The sequence below is a fragment of the Nipponia nippon genome, unplaced genomic scaffold, assembly GCF_047370975.1.
Source record: "Nipponia nippon isolate SJK-2023a ecotype South Korea unplaced genomic scaffold, ASM4737097v1 scaffold_15, whole genome shotgun sequence".
In the NCBI taxonomy this organism is placed as follows: Eukaryota; Metazoa; Chordata; class Aves; order Pelecaniformes; family Threskiornithidae; genus Nipponia; species Nipponia nippon.
In genome coordinates this window covers 6563853-6580069 of record NW_028262331.1, presented here as the reverse complement: position 1 = coordinate 6580069, position 16217 = coordinate 6563853, and the positions used below count along the sequence as shown (strand labels likewise).

The 16217-nt window shown below is 47.3% G+C and overlaps 1 protein-coding gene across 3 annotated transcripts in view; it reads left to right on the top strand.

Annotated features, from left to right (window-relative positions):
• The window catches only part of SSH2 (slingshot protein phosphatase 2), a 104199-nt gene that overhangs the window by 38542 nt on the left and 49440 nt on the right, over window positions 1-16217 (top strand). The window contains exons 1-2 of one of the 3 annotated variants that reach the window (XM_087751969.1): window positions 8937-9069; window positions 11641-11815. The exons of 1 other annotated variant lie outside the window; for it this stretch is intronic. Coding sequence is in view for 1 of the 2 variants with exons in the window: in XM_087751968.1 (XP_087608094.1) it covers window positions 9014-9069 (56 nt within the window). In the remaining variant the exon portion in view is untranslated. Of the gene's footprint in view, window positions 1-8908; window positions 9070-11640; window positions 11816-16217 lie in introns of those variants that run through there. One more of the 3 variants, XM_087751968.1, reaches the window with a different exon arrangement.

The window sequence follows — 16217 nt, the reverse complement described above, 5'->3', positions numbered from 1 at the left end:
GTTACATTTATTACCTTCATAGCTACCTTCTAGACATTTTTATTAGGCTATCTGGAGGCTGTACAGCTAGCTGGCTTGCGCATCTCTCCTTCTGTCCCCAGACGTGCCTCTGCCACGCTGAGTGCACTCTTAATGGAGCATCTGTGTTAGCAATCTCTTTGCATCATCCCAATGTTGTTAACACTTACCTAAAATGCATGTGTATTGAGCTTTGAGTTTTGTGTTTACACCAACTGACGTATCGATGTTCAGTTTTTCTGTGCTCTGTGCCAAGGTTGCAAGGATTCAGCATCTTTGTTTTGCTGACAAACAACATTTCTGGGGCCTGGGGCAGCAGCGGTGCTGCAGTCTGCGTTGGATTTGCTGTCAGGATCTGCCAGTTGCTTTTTGGCTTTAGGTTTGAAATAGTGCCTTCATTTCCACAATATCTGTGTATTTACCAGTTCTGTGTGCCTTGAAACAGCTCTCATTGCTGAAATGCAGCATTTGAGGCTGCACAGGAACTGCTGCATCTAAAATGGAGTGAGCTGCATTGCCTGGCGAGGCTGCTGGGGACTTCAGAGCAATTCTTTGAACTTTTATGGCCTGGCGCTTGGTCAGACTAAAGTCTGTTTGCTTCGGTGAAGCTGAGGAGCCTGTCATTCCCTTGAAGTGCCATAGAAAGTGATTAGGTCCTGCTCGAAATCTGGGGTTTGTTACCTGAAAACGTTCTCAAAAATTGCTTGTCCTCCCCTCTTCAGGTGGAGGGTGGTGTTAACAAAGAAGAAAACCCAACACCTTTTGCAGCCTAAGTATGCCTACCTTCTGGTTTGTTGTTTTTAGTCAAAATAGTTCCTTCCAGGAGTGAATTGGGAAGGAAAGCAAATCAGATTATTGCCATGATAAGAGTTGGATGTGCCAAGATGCCTCAAGGTTTCAAGCTGTGAGTAAATACCTTTGTTTTAGGAGTGGAAGACCACAGTCTGATGCAGGAGCTTATGGTTTATAACACCATAAAAGTTGTTTTTCAAATAGTAAGTGGAACTGGTGCATGTGTTTCCTTGTATAGGGCAGCAGCTCAATAAATTGTAAGCCAACTTGTTTAATTTTTTTAAACGGAGACCTATTCTAGGCTTCTCACTACCTGAGGGTTACGGCAGACGTGTGCTAGTCCCTGGGAGAGAGAGGAGTGATTCTGTGATACGAACTGACTGCGCTTCAGAAGGCTCATTTACAGTCTGCATCGAGATGTGCAAATCTGCAGCATCCTGTGTCTGCTGTGACTTTTGGAGATGTGTATCATTGCCATTTGGTGCTCCTGTGACAGGCTCGTGACACTTCTGGTTATCCTTAAAGCATATCTTCTGTTACAAGGGAGACTTCCAAAAACCATGCACTGTGAGTTCCAGTGACGAAACCTTCCTTGAGCTTCGTTTGCTGCTGCAGCTATTTTGTTGGTACTTGAACAGTAGCTGGATCTTCTAATGGGTGTGCAAGACAGTTTGTTAACTCCAGATCTTGAGTAAGAGGGAACTGTGTGTGTGATGTACAGGAAAGCTTGTGTTTATCCATGCTGGAGATTACTAAGCTCTTGTAGTATGAACCTTATCTTTACAATGTGTTTCCTGAATCCATCTTTCTGTCTTTCCTTTCGGTGACAGCTTAGCCTCTCTCTGGCATTTACTACAGCTGCTTGTGGAGAATGTAATACCGAGATAAAAAACTGTTCTTCTGTTAATCTGCCAGCTCTGCTGACCACCAGAAAAAGTTCTGCGGGCCACACATCACGATTCATGGAAGTGGGTCTGCGGGCTTCATTTTTGAATACCAGGTGTTTTATGAGCAAACTGTGAGCAAAGGCATAGCACTTGTAGTAAAATTTGGGTTTATTAGATTAGTAACAGATATCTGCAGGGCTAGTTCACTGCAAGGTCTATGTCTGTGGTTACAACATGCTCAGTCCAGTCTGATTACATACCTGCGGATCACAATAATGTGCAGGATGACTTCAGATGTGATCTTCAGGCTGAAGGATCAAGCAGACCAATATCCTTGCAATACTGAATTACCAGGTAAACATACGATGCTATAGCAGAGAGCTCGCTCAAAATATGAATGTTTATGAAAAGGTTTTTTTAACTTGTCATTCTGAGTGTGTGAACAGAGGAGAATGAGGAACAAGGCAAAGACAAACTGGGAAGTAAAAGGAATGAAAGTGGGTCAGATCCTTCAGCTACCGAAAGGGTCTGCTCAGCACCGAGCAAGCCCAGACCAGCTGCCCCCATGCTCTCCAGAGGCTGGGGAAGGAGGGGCTGACCAGGAGGCGCCGCACGGATTGCATACGTGCTTGTGTCTCCCGCTGAGCGTGAACCAGGTGCTCTAAGCTAGAGGAATCTAAGTTAAGGAAAGATTCCCGTTGTAAATAGAAACTCCAAAATAGCTGTTCTGGTCCCTTTCCTGGTGGGGCACCTTGGCAAGGCTTCAAAGTTAAACATGAATCCTCAGAGCTTTCAGCTCTGCGTGGATTTCAGGCACTTAAATGTATTTTGAGAATCTGGGCCAGGGTTTCTGGACTTGTTGCCATTCAGCTCTTTGGTATCTTTGCATCAAAAACATTCCTTTAGAAAATTGGGGGTGTGTTTTTGACAGTTCAGATGATTTAGATATTTCTTTTCCATAGGTCACTGAAATAACACATTACCTATTTTATGATCTTGGACATGTCATTCAGGCATGTTTCTTCCTTGCTGGACTTGGAGCAGTGCTGTAACAGTTTGCAAGGGTCTGTATTAACTTTTTAGTAGCAATGTAGATGTTTGCATGGGGAGCAGTTTGCTGTGCAAATAGGCTGCATTGTAGTTTTTGCACCCAAAGAACTAGTTTCTTCAAAGCTCCTCTTGAATTGCTTGAACGCACGTGGAAGGCAGCTCTCCAGAAAGCAAGAAGAGAAGGTGGCTGTGGGAGAAGATAGGGAGGTGATGGTGCCCCTGTACTGGGCACTGGTGAGGCCGCACCTCGAGTACTTACTGTGTTCAGTTTTCGGTCCCTCACTACAAGAAGGACATCGAGGTGCTGGAGCATGGCCAAAGAAGGGCAACGAAGCTGGTGAAGGGTCTGGAGCACAAGTCTTATGAGGAGCAGCTGAGGGAGCTGGGGTTGTTTAGTCTGGAGAAGAGGATGCTGAGGGGAGACCTTATTGCTCTCTACAACTACCTGACAGGAGGCTGTAGCGAGGTGGGGGTCGGTCTCTTCTCCCCAGTAACAAGCGATAGGACAAGAGGAAACGGCCTCAAGCTGCACCAGGGGAAGTTTAGGTTGGATATTAGGAAAAACCTTCACTGAAAGGGGTAGTCAGGCCCTGGCACAGGCTGCCCAGGGAAGCGGTGGAGTCTCCATCCCTGGAGGTATTTAAAAGCCGGGTAGATGTGGTGCTTGAGGACATGGTTTAGTGGTGGACTTGGCAGTGCTGGGTTAACGGTTGGAGTCGATGATCTTAAGGGTCTTTTCCAACCTTAAGGATTCTATGATTCTATGATTCTAAGATGTTTCAGCACAAGTTGTGTCTCAGTGTGTTACCCCTGTCCAGCATTAGTGTTGCTTGTTGAGAGACCAGAGTGATAGACATGGCTGCTTGCATCCCTTTTCCTACCCCTGCTGCCTGGTAGCACTGCTCATGTCCCTTCTTTGCTTCTGCCTCTGTAAAATGGGTGTAATTGAGCATTGACCTCTTGGCGTCAGACCCTCTAAGATTTAATGACAAGCAAACTCTACAATGATTGGGTGTGGGGTTTGTGAGGCAAGGGTTTAATGAGGTGACAATATTGCAAAATAGGTGTTGAATTCTCAACTAAGAAGCCTAATCATTGATCACGATGGGCAAGTGACCAAACGGGCTTTAAAAGTAGGGTTTTGTTCTCTCTGTGATGCTTATCACTCTACCCATGTGGCTGTCTGATTTCTTTGCTCAGGAACTGGAAACAGAAATACTCTTTGACAGCTTAAATAACCAAATTTAGAACGTGGCTTCCTGTTCTGACTGGTTCTTCAGGATTCAAGTATAGTTTTGCGTGCTTTCCCTGTTCCTGCCTCCCCCTCTTTTTTTTTTTTTTTTTTAAACTAGATATGGGCTCCTTTTATAATTACTTTGTTAAATTTCCCTTACTGTGTGTAATGAAGCTGGTGTATGTAAGTGCTGCCTTGGTGGGTGGTATGCCTCTTACTCACTGGGAAAGCTTTGTTTCTTTACTATACTCTATCTCATTCTGCCCTGCATGCATTGGCTTGTTTATGATCACTCCTACTGAAATGGATTCATGTTTTCCTAATAAATTGGACTACATAACACAGTAGGCTTTGTCTCCCATGCTAAAAATGGCCAGAAGACTTTTGACAGATGAACTTCTCCCTCCGAGGTGGGGAGGCAGCAGTAGGAGACGAGCGCAGGAGGTGCTGCTCTCAACGGATCAGTCTCTACCTGTTTACAGGTTTAAGGCTCTCCCCGGATAAGTCATCTGTTTGGACTCTTAATCCATTCAGACTCATCTGTTCATTGCCGAAAGCCACGTGTCCTCACAGCAATAGGATGAACTAACTGACCTCCTGCCAAAAAAGCAGGGGTGTCAGATCCTTTGACCCTCAAACAGCTGGAGTGTGGCACCATATTCTTCAAATCTACCCCTTAGGATGCTTTTTCCCCATCAGACCTGACGCTGCAACAGCTGTCTTTGTGGGGAAAGATTGAGGATAGCTGCCAGTGAGAAAAACAAAGCACTCAGCCTCACCTCTGCACATGGAAATGAACTTGCTACCTCTGCTCTCTCCAGCGGTGCACGTGCAAGACCCCAGTGCTCGGCTGTGGGCAGCGACGTGTTGTTTTCAAAATTCTGTAACTTTTCATAAACGACACCGGAAGCAGCTGCCCAGCAGTAAAGAACAAAGTTTCCCGATGCGCAGTAAAGGTGGCTGAGCAGGCACTGCCGTAGCTCACCGCTCGGCGGGGAGAGGATGCGATGGTGGCGAGGGGGAGCTTGGTTTGCCTGACGCGGCAGCTTTTCAGGTTTTTTTCATAATCCCCTGAAAACGTGGGTCCGGGTTCTGCATTGCCTTATCTGTTACACTGATGCTAATAGATGGAGGCCAAAGTTCCTATGCCTGACAACATCCCACTGTTCCCTGTACCTTGAACATGACTAACGTTACAGCTGTAGGACCTTCCACAGGTTTACCCTGCTGCATTGGAAGAAGAAAACAACATTCCTTGCTTTTGCAGAGAGTACCTGCACTTCAGTCCAAACGGACTTAAAATAATACCCAACCCTTCACACCCGCTGGAATAAGTTTCTAGAGAGACTATGGCAATATATCATCGTCTTTAGGGCTCTTCAGGAGAGAACTGAGAGGACCAGAGAGGAGTCTGGCTGGCAGACGTATATTCTGAAATGAAAAGAGGTCACCAGGCCCCAGTGTAAGCTAAGAATTCAACATGCCTAATCTGTGCTCCAGGTTTAATCATCTTAGCATGTGAGCAGACACTCAGCAAACCCCTGTGGGATAGGAGTGGGTGGAATATGGTGACACCCACACCTTTGTGTGGTCTGACAAGAAGCAGCAATTGAGCCTTAAGCTGTTGATCTTGGATGGAAACATCAGCTTGATTAATGCCCTCTTTGCATGTGTACTATGTACACTACAGGACTCTGTGTCCAGCTGTAAGCGTGCTTTCTGCAAGTGTCAAATCTGTGCATGCTAATGCAAAACCTGACTAGAGTGCTTCATGCATTTTTACTGGTGACCTATGTATTGAGGCCTCAGCTGTACAAGGAGAATCCCATTTGCAAGCTGCTAGCCCCGTGCAGGACACAGAATTGCTCCATTACATCACTGCAAGATCAAAATGTGTTAAATGCACAGAGAAAGTAAGGCCGCTGAAGTTACTGGTACAAGCTACTGTGACTGTATAGCTTTGAGATACAGACATGGGGGGAGATGATGATTGTAGGAATAAACCATGTATTTTTCAGCCTTGTTGTCTGCCAGACGGAACACTACAAGTCAATACAAAAGATTTGTGCATGCATGTTCTCCATCCGCTCCCTTAAACTTCTCTCCAGAAGCAGCTCTGGTGGGCATTCCCTCTGTTCCCTCCTCCTGCAGTGCCTGGCCGGGCGTCCTTAGCACTCTTCGCCATAGGTGTTTCCCATGGTGCTCCCATAACTGGTTCTAGCTGCCGGAGAGCAGCTGGCTTAGCTTTGCAAAGGTTTTGGGATGGGTTTTTTTACAGTGTGTCTTGCCTGATGTATGTAACTGTAGTTTATTAGTCTGGGTGGTGTTCAAAGGTTAAATGAAATCCTGCTGCCCAACAAGGGTCGTGTTGCAGGGAGTGCAGATGCGGTGGTGTTTACCACTTGCCCCCGCAGCAGGCGCGTGGCCCTGCTAATCCTGTGACCTCCTGGGAAGCGCGAAATGCCGACTGAAAACTCGGGCAGGCAGTGCCCTTTTCCCCGCAGCAAAGTGTAATGTCGTGCGCTGGGCTGGGAAGCACTTGAGACCCCAGACAGACTTATTTACATCTTGTCATACTGTGATTAATGGCTGTGCTCACATGCTCTATTGCAGCACGGTAGTGATTTAGACTGCTACCTGTCATCACTGCAATTTTGTGCACTTTGAATTCTTTAGGTATTTGTCCCAGCAGAGTGCACCTGCTTCCAGCAAGGAGCGGTTTCTTGGCTCTCTTGTGATCTGCTGCCTTCAGCTCCATCTTGTTGTGCATCCCCTCGAAGCCCCTTCTTTCTGCCTGCTCCTTGCTCCTGTGTGCTGAGAGATCAGGTTATTGGGTCAGTACTTCTGCTCATGTCTAAATGTAGGATGCAGCTTTGATAAAGAAACAGGGTTGTTCTGTAAGTCTGATTTTAAAAAGCAGAATATAAAAATAACACATGCTATACAAACGGACAGTGGGAACTGAAATGCTAATCTCACTGACGTGGATCCTGAAGGCAGTGTCAGTCTCAGGCTGGTATTTCAGTCTTTATGGCAACAAAACCAGGTTCAAATACCTTTTCTTAGTGCAGATTTCAATGTATGAACTTCCTTGAGGATTTCCTACCCCTGTTTTCTAAAGATTCAAAAAGAAAAAAGCTGGGATATTTCTGTCATTGTTGGTCTCCTAGCATATGGAGATGCAGTGCATGGTTGTATTAATCCAGGGCTAATTCATTTACCAATCTATTATCCATATGTTATGAGTAGCTGCTTTAAGAGTATTGCTTGTAGTTAATCACCGCACTTGTTTTTAGCAGTTTTTAAGGGCTCGCCTTTCTAATGTTAGTTGCATGTAAGAAATCTGACATCTGTCTGAACAATATCTAAGCGCACTTAGTCTTCTACAACGCTTGAATAAAGCCCTTAAGTTATTAATTGGAATAGAACAGAAGTTCTGGGTTTGTTTTTCAGTCTATGAATGTGTGGTATGTGTTACTACTGAGTATGAGATTCTTGCCAGTCTCTTGACCTCTGGAAGGATTGAGTTACCCTCCATTTCTCTCATGTCCTGATTTTTCCATCGCTTCTTGCAACTGACTTCATTTCTGCCTAACAAAATGATTTTTTTTGGCACTGCAGCAAGCTGGCACTGCATTTTCTTTACAGCTGTGAGAAACCATTACCAGAGATGTGCTCTTGGCTATATAAGATGACGTTGCTTTAATTGCATTAATTTAATGCCACCAAACCATACTCTAGCAAAACTTGCAGAATCACAAATTCTCCCGCTTTGTCCTTTTCTCTGGGAGTCCCTGAAGGGGGGGGGGGGGTGGTTGGGACCTTTCAGACAAGTGTCTGTCTTGCTCCTGTGAAGTCTGCAACCTGAAGCAGTTGCTATCGTGCCGTGTTATTTTTTTAAACCCTTCTCTGCTTCTCTGAAAGTTTTCGTTAATAGTTGGGAATAAACCCTAGACGAAGCTTTCTTTTGGCTTCTAGCTCTGCTGTGATGATAGGGGCAGTTCTGCAGTGATGCCCTGGCAGTATTTTTTTGCTATTGAATAGGTGACATTAATAAGTACGTGTGCTTAAACTTACATCTTCCCCTGCCAGCTCACTTGTGCCTTGTTACTGGGTCCGAGCATGTGCCATCCGCACCAGAGTACCTAACAACAGTATCTTATTTGTGTCCCTCCGAGCTGGGATGTCCTGCATTCCTCTGGGAAACAGAAAACTGCACTAACTTCCAAGGTTTCTCGGTTGTTTTCCCACACTCCTTAGTTAAACTGCTGCTGGGCGTAAGGGCTGGAGAATGCAGATCTGGAATAGGGTTTCTGCTTTGGGCCTGTCCTGTCTGCAGGACTGGATTAAGCAAGCTGCCCCCCCGCCTCTCCCCACTGGAAAACTGCGTGATGTTATTCCCTTGCGTGGTCGCATCTGAATTCCCAGCAGCCAGAGGAGAAGATTTTTGTTCTAAAGAACTTCCTTTCTTCCTCTTCTCCTGAGGGGCGATGGAGCTAAAGATTAAATAGCATTGAAAGGCAGCTGCTTCTCCTCTGCTTTGGCAGAAAAGGAGTTGTCGAGTCTCTGCATATGAAAGTTATTGCCAAGAACTATTTTGCCCGTCTCCCGCAGGAGAGAAATTAAGGTCGTTTCCTAAGCACCCGAGTTGTCGCTGCCTGCCTTTTGCAAAAAAATCTTTTGATGTGCTGCTGCAAACCCGGGTTCGAAGTTTGCAGCTTTCGACGCCTTTTCTGGCCTAGACCTTGGCGGGGAAAGGGGGGCAAAAACCCCAGCCGCCCACCCCAAGCAAGCAGAAGCCGCCGCGGCAGTGCCCCCCTTCCCGTAGGGGCCGGGGCGGGCTCCCCGCAGCCCCGCGCCGCCACGGGCGGGGGCGGGGCCGGGGCCGGGGCCGGGGCCGGTACCGGTGCCGCCCCGCCGCCGGGGCCGCTCCTGCGCACTGGGCGGCCGGAGCGCGGCGGCCGCGGGGCAGAGCGGCGGCGGCTGCTGCCCATGCCGCGGGGCAGGGCGGCCGCCTGCGCGGGCAGCCGCGATGATCCCCTACTTCTCCGACAACGCCGTGATCTCCCAGGGCGCCATCGCCCAGCTGTGAGTACCGGGAGAGACCGGCACCGGCCGGCGCGTCTCCCCCGCCCCCGCCTGCCCTGCCTCCCCCGTGTGCCGGGCGGCCGCCCCGGCCGCGCTTTCCCCGCTCTCGGTAGTTGGCTCCGCCGCAGATTTCCTTCGGGCAAACTTTTCCCCTGGCCGCCGAGCCGGTACCGCACCGGGAGGCGGCCGGCGGGAGCGGGGCTGCGGCGGGCACCGGCACCGCAGGGCTGCCCGCGTGTCCGGTGCCGCCGGTTCGCCTTTCTTTTCCCTACAAAAACTCTAAATCTCGGCTGAGCGCTTCGCTCAGTGTTGTGCTGTAACTGCCCGGGGAAGGTCGGCTCTGCCCGTCCTCTCGTCGGAGCCGCCGGTGCCCCCGTTCCGTGCCCGGGGCCGGGCTGCGGCTCCCCCCGCCGCCCCCGCAGACCCTGCCTGGATAGCGAGGTGCGGGCGTCCTGTGGCCGTGTACCTTGGCCCTCGCTTAAAGTGGGGATTCGCCCCTTTATTTGATCTCTTGTTTTGGTTTATCACAAGGTGGCAGATAGGGGCTGCGGCTTTGGGGTTACGCTTCCCCCCCCCCCCCCGGTCGGTGCAATAGGAGCAGGACTGAGACCTTACACTCCGGACCTGCAGGTCATGAGGGAGAGACGTGAGCTGATGCCAATTTTTAAGTACTGCCGGTCTTGGGCAGCTATAAAGTGCAGAGTGAGTGTCTCTGTGCCCCATGCTAAGCCGCTTGAAAAATCAGTCTCTCCAGCTGCACACCCCCCTTTGAAATGCAGATAAAAATAATCATTTAATGTGTAGACAATTAACAGTGACTGCCTGAGTGGTGGGGTTTGGCTGGAGGGATTAAGGAGGGAAATGGCTGCTATGGGGTGGTAGATAAGGCTTCGGTCTAGTCACGCTTGTTATTTCTTTAAAGAAGCCAACGCTATTTCATCTCTTGGAAACATCATGAAAGGCTTAAAGATAGTAGGATAAAATGCTGAGTCCCACCTGGAACTGGGTTCTTGCTGCAAGAAGCTCCTGCTAGAAATTGAGCTGCCTTTCACTTATGAGGTCTTTAGTAGATATCCCTGCTTCTGCTTGATATGGAAATAAGTCCCTGGACTCTGTGGCCTCTTTTTTGAGCATAAGCAATCACCGCTGTATTTGCTAAGCAGTTTAGTTAAGTCTCTCTCAGCCTTTCATACTCTACCCAAAATACTTATAATTAGTCATTTTTTCCGCTCACGGTGTTGCCTGTAAACATGATGGCTTTCCCTGTGGTTGCTGGTAACGTAGGTTTAACAGTGATAAACCTGAACTGTTCTGCGGAAGCAAGGATGCAAATTGGATATGCCCTGGACTTCGGGAAGTAGCAGTAATTCTGGAATTGTGGGGAAAAAAACCAACCTACTATAGGCTGAAACATTTCCTTATGGCTCAAGATGGTTTACCAAGTGATCTTAGGTAGCTAGGTAACAATTTCAGTGCTTTTAAGATGTTTGTTTTATACGCTGCTCAAACGCTTCACCCACAGCTTGAGACTGTACGGAAAGGGATGAAAAGAAAGGGGAAGTACTGCTCGTCTGCTCCCTGAGTCACTGGGAGCCCTGCGGTCTTGTATCTAGTAGTAGATTAAATTGCCACTTGGTTGGAAGGACCACCCTTTCCTTTTCTGGGGAGAGAGAGATAACTGAGTTATCAGAGGAGCTTACGCTGTCCTTTGCCTCCTGGAAGGAAAGATTAATAAGCATGAGAATGACAGAGCTTTTGGCCCGCACATAAGTGTTCGCACAAGGCTGAGCGCTGGCTTAATATTTTGATAGCATTCTCAATCAGGACGGTGCTGTGGCTTTCGGGCTGGCATAATACAGACCGGTTCTAAAGTTTGTACTCCTAATTACAAGTTCGCAAAGGCTGATTAATATTGGATGCCCTTAGTTCATCGTGGGCCAGACCTAAAAATCCAGGTTTTGTTGTTTTATGGGAAGGGCAGTAGTGACCCAAACGTTATCAGAAACTTCTGTTTCAGTGTATTCTTTAGTAGATGTATTTGGCTAATCAGCTCTGACTTTCAGAGATCAGCAGAAATTACTCTTGTGTTGACGCTTTTAGTCACTAATGTAGTCAGCTGGTCTGGGTCTAATTCATTTCAGGTTCACAAGGATTCAAATCAATGTCCGAGAGACTTGTGTTTATCAAAACGCTCAGAATTTATAGTTGTAACTCATTCCAGAAAGTCTTGCTACTCTCATTGAACCTAGTGGGAATTCTGCTGATTTACTCGTTTATTTGTGTGCAGGATTCAAAATTTACTTTGGTCTACTAAAACTCTAAGGCAGCTGATGGAAAGATAGAAAGAAAAAAGCATAACTGCAGACAGTCTGCAAATACCAAAGAGTTTTTAACGGAAGAAACCTGGAGAAATTGCTGTAGATCGGCTCTTCCTGCCTGCAGCCGCTTCCTCTGCCTTCGGCCAAGTTTTAGGGATCTCATTCATTGTCGGTGCCCCTGAATTGTTTTTTCCATGTCGCTGTGATAATGCCAGATTCCTCTGTCACTCAGTTTTCCTCCGTATCTCGGTAGGAAAGCCGGATTATCCTGCGATCAGAGCGCTCGCTTGGGATTTGGGAAGACCCAGCTCTCGCTCCCTGTGCCATATCCTTCCTGCGCGACCGCGGCCAGCAAGGGAGTGGTGCCTGAAGATGCGGATGGGTCCTCAGCCTTTCTTTTGAACCTGAGAATTAACCACCGAGCTTTGGTGCCCGCATCCCCCTGGCATTTTTGTGCATTTTTTGGGTGTTTAAATACTTTTCTCTCTGCCTCAGCTTCCTTTCTGCAAAGCAGCAGAGAGAGCCCTCCCTGGGCTCACGTTGTGCATGTGTTAAAGCACTCCAGCACTGTTTACTACTTCATCCTCCCAACACTTTGGGAGCCAGATGGATCTAAAAACATGAATATGTTTGCTACTTTCCATGGTTCTCATGCTTGCTTCATACCGGTCTGTTTTCTATTATAAGATGTTAACTGATAGTTTTTATAGGTATTTTAAACTTTGGGGGAAAAAAGGAGCTAGAATAGATAGTTTCTTCACGGTGTTGTGGGTATATCTTGGAGCTCTTTAAAAAAAAAAAAAAAAGAGGAAGTAAAACCCACAAGTTAAACAGAATTATTTTCAGTGAAAGGTTAAAGGTACCACAAATGTTCTTGCAGCCTTGGCTTAGCAGCCTATTGCTCTCTCTCACAATCAGTTTTCTTGTAAGTGACAACCCTTCTGCGTAGTGTGAAGAAACAACACTTCACAGCGTAAGAGGAAGTTACAGGCTGTGCAGGTAATTACAGACTGTCTGCTAAATTACACCACCAGGTAATTCAGGCTCATTGTATTGCCTCCTCCTTGGCTGCAGCCTGTCTTTGTGCCCAGCCTGTCTTGGCCCTTGTCCTCCCCCACCCCTTTCATTTACCTTTGTCATGAGGCCATGGCCTTTCTGCTATGAAATTTCATGACTATCTAATTTTAAATTATGCCAAGTGCCAAGTCAGGAACTTGGGTGGGTGTGTGGCTGCTGTTGCCTTTGTTTGGAGAGCTGCTTATTTATTTATTTATCATATGGGAAACCTTACAACCTTTATATCTGCTCACAATGTTATTGCTACCAAAAACCTTGACCGCTCAGCAATCAGACGGCAATCCTCCAAGCAGCGTGTTATTGGAAATCTTTAATTGCTGCTGTACCATTGTAAGTGCTGCGCCTTTGTGAGCATTTTACTATTGTGCTGAGAGTCAATGATAGTTAAGAGTTGACGAGGAGATGCTTGGAAACAGCTGCTCAAAAGACTGGAAGATCAGCAGAGTGATTCCAGTTACTTCTATCAGCTCTAGTTGAAGTTGCCTTAGGAGCTCAGGGTCACTCTGGTTGGAGGTGCTCGAAATACAGAAACAAGTTGATTAGCTCCTCATCTCTTGTAGAGGCTGGTAGGATCAGCACGGACTATAGCAGCGCTGCTTTCCGGCGAAGTGGGTATTATGTCCTCAGGCTTTGTACGACTGCAGAAGGCAGCCTGGACCATCAAGGATGCGATGGGAACGTGCAGGCGGGGGAACTTGACCCCTTACCCTTCCTGCCCATCCCTCCGCGCAGCTGAGCTCCCCCGGCGCGGTGGATGGGCTTCCTGTTGACTGAGCGGAGTCGTCGGGGATTTCTCATCTTTTTTATTTCTTTGCTGATTGCGATAACACAAATGCAGTGCGTAACAAGGCCTCTTGCTACCCACTGATTATTAGAAACTCTATGCAAATAAGTTGTGGTAATTGGGTAAAAGTAGTATGCTGCGTGCTCCAGAGCTGATCATTAACTAAGCCAGGGCTGTATTGTTCATGCCTACTTTTCCTGTTTGGCTTTTCCTTTTATTCCCTTGGAAGCTGTGGGTATTTGTCTCACCAATCCTTCCTGGTAGGGAAGAGAGACAGAGATGGTTATCAGGCATAAAATCAAAACTTGAGCAGCAAACTAGTGTTTCAAGGACAAAACCCCCACGCCACCACCAGTTTTTAAGCAATATGTTTTAGTTAGGAAGCCCACGCTGCTGGGCTGCCAAGTTCATGTTTTAAAAGGCTGTGAATGGTAGAGGTTGCCTCTGAGATTCTGTGTTGTCTTGAAACTTCTGCAGATGTTCCTGTCTCTGGAAATGCTTGGGATTTTTCTACAGACTACAAAGCAGAAGGACCCGACTGAGATTATCAGCAGAAAAGGACCTTTTGGGGCCAGTGAATAGGCTGGCTGGGATTTTTTTGCAGGACTGTACTTCCTTATGCCTTTATCACGGAGCCCCTGGCTAAAATATTACTTCATTGCTTTTTAAACAACTTCAGGCTAACTTTCTTGAAACGTTACTTCTAACTAGTGTTTGTGGGGTCAGAGAAAGTTTAAAATTCTGCATCCCGTTCTGCAATAGGCTCTGAAGAGTTGCTGTCTCCTCTGCATCGGTCTGACAAACAGCATTTAAATTATCAGCCCGTATGGGCTTAAAACTAGTTCAGCAAATATTTTTTCTCCAGTGTAATGGATGTAATGTGTACAGAGCAAATCTGCAACTTGAGTTTCCAGACGTGGTGTTTCGTAGCAGCTGGCTGAAGGCTCTGTTTCCACAAACATGGAGTAAAATTCACTGCTCTCATTAATTCTGAATGCTTGTGCTTTTGCCGAAGTATTCGGAAGACACCCTTTTGCTTTGCGTACGCACCCGGGCCAGAGCTTTAATTCAGCAGCTTGGGAATGACTGGAGACTGGCAGTGGTTGTTCTGCAGGCACCTATTGCTGTATCGTGTAGGATTAACCAAGTGTTTTGGGACAGAGAGGAGCCTTCTGGTTCGAGGACATAGCCTGCAACTGATGGAGGCTGGGGAAAGAAAAACCTGTAGAGATGAATGATAAAATTAAGCCGTACCCCAGCGTTCACAAAGGCCGGGAGTGGTAGAGGAATCCAGCCCATGAGCTTTCCGTGTAGGGTCGGCACTTCTTGGCATTGGCAGCTTTTCAAATTTGGGCATTTCTGGGTATATTAAGGCCACAGGCTCCTTGGTCAGTGCATTTTCCTCTTTATCCCGTACTTATCTGGCCCTCATCAACGTTGTATTCAGCCTGTTGGGGTCTCTGGGTTTATTTGTAATAAGCCATTTAAGAAGTATGCTTTTTCTCAAAACACCTTTGTTACAAGTAGGCTAAATCCACAGACTGCTGAACCAGAAATGATTTAGTCCTTTCTTTTAAACAAATGATCTTTGTCACTTAGTAGTGAAGTCCTTAGTTCGTTCACACACTTCTCACAATGGCTTAATGAGGTCCATATTGTCCCACCAGCCTGGGCTTTCTCCTGCCTGTGATCTCCCCAGTAACTCCACAGTTCTGGGTTTACTTCACTCTATTAAACTTCCAGCTTTTCACTGGGAAAGTGCGGATTTGTTACAGCTGAATTTTGTGGTATGGCTCTTGCGGAGGCACAGAGATGAATCTGAGAGAGTTCATCCCTTGGTCCAGTGCTGTCTCGAAGTGCCCAGGCTGGGTTGGGACCCCCGCCCCTGCAGAGGACTGTTGAGATGAGTTGAGCTTAGACTTAATTGTCTGCACACCAGAGTTACCGTGTACAATGAACTGTGCTGGATTTCCACTCTCCCTGTGCTTTGTTCCCCAGCGTGAAGGGAACAAATTTGCTCTTCTGAGCCTCTCGTTGCCCTGCAGCCTCCGTTCTTATGGCGTCCTAACGGGATGCTTTGGAGTGGGCCGTTGCCTGCGTCTTGGCTCAGCCACCTCTGGCTCGTCGAGATGGTGGCCGACGGATGGACACGGGCAGCCGTATTCTGGGTGTACTGCCGATGTTTCGTGAGAGACTCCGAGCAGCAGGTGGGACTGGAGGAGGGTCATTTTGATTAGCAAATGATAAATTTACTTTTGTCAGGTCATAATTTAAGGGGAGCCTCATTGGCACAAAGGTACATCGCTAGTCTTAACTTTGTCCTCTAAAACTTAGTCTGTTAGTCTTCTGCTTGCTTTTTGCAACTCGATGCTGGATTAAAATGCACGGAGGATTGTTTTTTCTTTTCTTTTTTTTCAAGGCTCATTGTGTGGTGGCGTGTGAAGAGTTTGTTACTGGCTGCTTTGTTGTTGTTATTGTTAGGGTTGGGTGTTTTTTTTTTTTCCTTTATTTGCTTTGAAAAAGAGATGGAGAAATCGAAAAACAAATGCAAAGTGGAACAGCTGCATTCCTCTGTGTTGCAAAAACCGAAAGCCAGTTAGTCTAAATAAAAACAAATAATTTGTCAGCACCATTTCTAGCCCTCCCGTTAGTTTGCCACGATGAGAAAGTTCTAAGCAAGCAATCGGAGGAACATTCATGTGCCTGGTTAACAAGCAGGGGTGGCAAGCGCGGAATGAACGCCCATCCAGAGCTGCGCGATGACGCCTTGGGCGGGTGCGCGGGAGCAGGGCCGGCGCGCCTTGCCGAGCTGTCCCTCCGCGTGCCAGGGCCGGTAAGCAAGGTGCGGAGCCCGTGTTTCGGAGAGCAGCATCACGGCGGGATGTGAGGGAGATGGGGCAGGACATCACCGAGCTTCCCAGCACAGTCACCAGAGCAAAACCTTGACACTGTTGTAATGCTGCTGACTT